The sequence below is a fragment of the Priapulus caudatus genome, unplaced genomic scaffold (genome assembly GCF_000485595.1).
Source record: "Priapulus caudatus unplaced genomic scaffold, Priapulus_caudatus-5.0.1 Scaffold310, whole genome shotgun sequence".
NCBI lineage: Eukaryota > Metazoa > Priapulida > Priapulimorpha > Priapulimorphida > Priapulidae > Priapulus > Priapulus caudatus.
Window position 1 is genome coordinate 154,910 of NW_014577371.1, and position 3,474 is coordinate 158,383.

The 3,474-nt window shown below is 42.7% G+C and overlaps 1 protein-coding gene across 4 annotated transcripts in view; it reads right to left on the reverse strand.

Annotated features, from left to right (window-relative positions):
- LOC106808880 (ADP-ribosylation factor GTPase-activating protein 1-like) overlaps positions 1-3,474 on the reverse strand; it is a 53,598-nt gene that overhangs the window by 19,818 nt on the left and 30,306 nt on the right. For all 4 annotated transcript variants that reach the window (XM_014811786.1, XM_014811785.1, XM_014811784.1 and 1 more), the window contains one exon: positions 1,026-1,091. In XM_014811786.1, the coding sequence (XP_014667272.1) occupies positions 1,026-1,091 (66 nt within the window). The remainder of the gene's footprint in view (positions 1-1,025; positions 1,092-3,474) is intronic.

Below are 3,474 nucleotides of genomic sequence, written 5' to 3' on the forward strand. Positions count from 1 at the left end.
TCTCATCCGTCTTCTCGATCTCTGTGTCTGTTTCTCTTTCTCTTATCGTATTGTATATCTCTCTCTCTGTCTCTATTTCTCTCTTTCTATTTATCTCTGTCTCTCGATCTCTGTCTCTGTCTCTCTTAATCTCGTTCTATTTATATATATATATATCTCGATCTTCTCAGAGAGAGAGAGAGAGAGAGAGAGAGAGAGAGAGAGAGAGAGAGCGAGAGTGCGCGGGAGAGAGAGAGCGCCTGCAGTGATTTGTAGATTGTGGTCATTCTGCGTGTTTGCTAGTCACAGCTTCCCGCGCGCATGCGCATACAGCACCGACACGGGGCCGACACGAGTTAACCGTTGCTGCTTGCAGGCGTTTCCGAATCCTTATATCTGCCTCTCATGCCATCAGCCGACATTGTACTGTATTTACTGTCCATGACAGCAAGATAGCGCCGAGTATCGTTGGCCATTGTACTCGGAAATAATTATTTTTACCGCGATAGAAATAATTCAACCGCGTTCAGATTATAGTCCTTTTACCCAATCAGAGGCATTGTTACACTTAATATAACGGCGGTGAAATTATAGCCCTTTTACCCAATCAGAGGCATAGTTACACATAATTTAATAACGGATAAATTATTTTTATCGTGGTTAAATTAGGTGTAACAAAGCCTATGATTGGGTAAAGAGGACCATAATCTAACCGCGGTTGAATTATTTCTACCGTGGTCAAAATTATTATTTCTGAGTATGATGGCCAACCATAGCCGAGATCATGCTCAGTACTGTTGCCGACTGCGTTGCTAGGGCAACTCTGCGCACACTCACAGTGGTGCATTGTGGGTCGGGCTCGGTTAGTCGTCTGCGATTATATTACAGCAGATTAAAAACACGCCATCAGCTGTGAGAGAGCAAGCTGATACTGGACATGGATCTAGACAGGTGAAGGTGTTTTAACCTTTTGAAAGTGTTGATAGTTGTCGTAGTTTACATATTGCACAGGTGCTGCGAGCGAAACACGTACAAGCTGTACCTACCTTTTCATTGACAGTACTGCCCAGTTGGTAGGTCTTGTTTGCAACTTGACTGGAAATTTTCACCGTCTGAAACAAATAGGAACGACAATGAATAACACGAGGGTATACTGCAACCCCAGATGGCTGACATCAATATGTTTGGTAATAGGTATTGCTTCCGAATATCACAGTAGCACATATCAAAGTATAATGCACACAAGCCCTTGCACGTTACTATCACACAGACCAGCTAGAGTCAAACCTATCGATAAGGGTAACTCAATAGAAATCCCACTTAATCGAATAATAAGTGATCTTTATTAACAGGCTATTGAAGGTTATTGAAGGTTATTGAATTGGTTTCACTGTATAACCGCCAGTCACGAGAAACGGCAAGTGGCCTTAAAATGCAGGTGTCCGTTCTATAGAGGTGTGCATCATTAGAGCAATTACATTCATATTTTGGGGGGGGGTTAGAAAGCGGGACTACACGAAACAATGACATGTAATTCAACGATGAATGCAGTCTTGCTGACTTCTTACGAAGACGCTCCTCTAGCGTAAACACACGGTAATATATTGTCTCAACAAATTTGTTTCAAAGAAGCGAGTGAATACAGTTACAACACCGCCGGCTAATGTAATAGCAGTATGCAGTAAATGTGCCATCACTTTAATAATAATAAAATTGAAGCATTCAAATTTTAACATTTTAAGAATACGCATAGATGCATATTAAAAAGCAAGCACACACGCACACACGCACGCCCGCACGCACGCACATACATACATACGCGCGAGCACGCACGCACGCACACACGTACTCACGCACGCACTCTCAAGCATATACATGCATGGACATATGGACGATGGACAATACATCTAACGCACTTTGCGGTTCCTGCCGCATTTGATTGAACATTTGCCGGCATTGAAAAAAAAGGCGGACAAAGTTGCATTTTTGCCATGGCATTTGTATACAAAATTTTATTTAGTATACTGATGTTTTGCCGCACGCTGACTATGATACAAATAAAACTGCCTGCCGTTTTATGCCTATAATATATCGAAATTTCAATTCAAATTCAATTTAATCAACGAACACCTTAAATTTATTGTTGTACTGGTAATTGGATTGGTAATTGGTAATTGGATAGTTCATGTCAGCCATGATGAATCACGTGTTCTCCGCGATCAAACCACCTCGACAGATTGGAGGTTTCGGATGTCTCCAAAAGGTTATGTGACCAATAATAGAGCGTAGTTGGACGTCACCGGATTCTCTGATTCCATAATAGATTACACCCTAAGAGCATGGCTTCATTTTAACCTTTGTTATTTCGCACACCGTGTGTACGTTACATACGATAAATACATGTAGCATTTCCAGTAGCAATTATCATATCAGTTAGGACTGAGTGAATCCTGTACGATCATATTAATTAAATCAGGGGTTAATAATGACAAATCTGTCATTATTTACCTATTTTTCCATTTATTTAACATTTCTATTTATTCATTTTACATTTATTCATTTTTACTTTTCATTATTTAACATGTATTTATTTGTCATTCTTTAACATTTATTTATTTGTCATTGAATAATTTCTCATTACTAACCCCCTGATTAAAGGTAAGCTATACATATCCCGACCACCATCAATCATCACCAGTTCATCCTCATCGTCACTCATTTAGCTCACCCAGACGCACCATAACTGTCGCATTCGCGTGCAAAGCCAATAACAACCAAAGAAGCCGCCCCTCCCCCTCGGGAAATACAACTCATACATGTATACATACTCACCACCCTCTCGGACGAGTCCCCCCTGATACGCACAAAAGTAAAACACTGTCTTCTGCGTCACGAGCGCAACCTGGTGATAAAAACTCGAACGATCTCGCAGTGGGCGAGTACATAAAGAACTGACGACACAATGTGATCACAATCCGGGACTGTGATTGGCGGTTCGACTGTTAGTGTCCCGGATGGTAGTGTCCACATCCCTCCCTGTGGTTAGACTCAAATAGATGCGCAACTCACGGTCCAGCCACAGAGGGTGAAGCAAATCCCATTATTTACCCAATTCCGAGCCAAACGACAGACCGCTAACGAGAAGAGCAAACCACAATACGAATTAAGGTTCCCGCTTGATTTGCGCGCGTGTTTTCTGTGCTATCTCCCGTTCACACCTAATCGATAGTAAGGGGGGCTCTGTGTGGTGGCGATAGCTATAGTGACATGTACAGCGACACCGGCTGGTATTCTGTGCGCCGCGAACGGATGGATGAATGGATGAAATCAGTTTGAATTTTCTGGTACGTACATTACGCATATCACGTACACACGCACGAACTCGCGCATGCACACACACACACAAACGCACGCACGCACACACACACACACACACACACACACGCACGCACGCACGCACGCACGCACGCACGCACGCACGCACGCACGCACGCA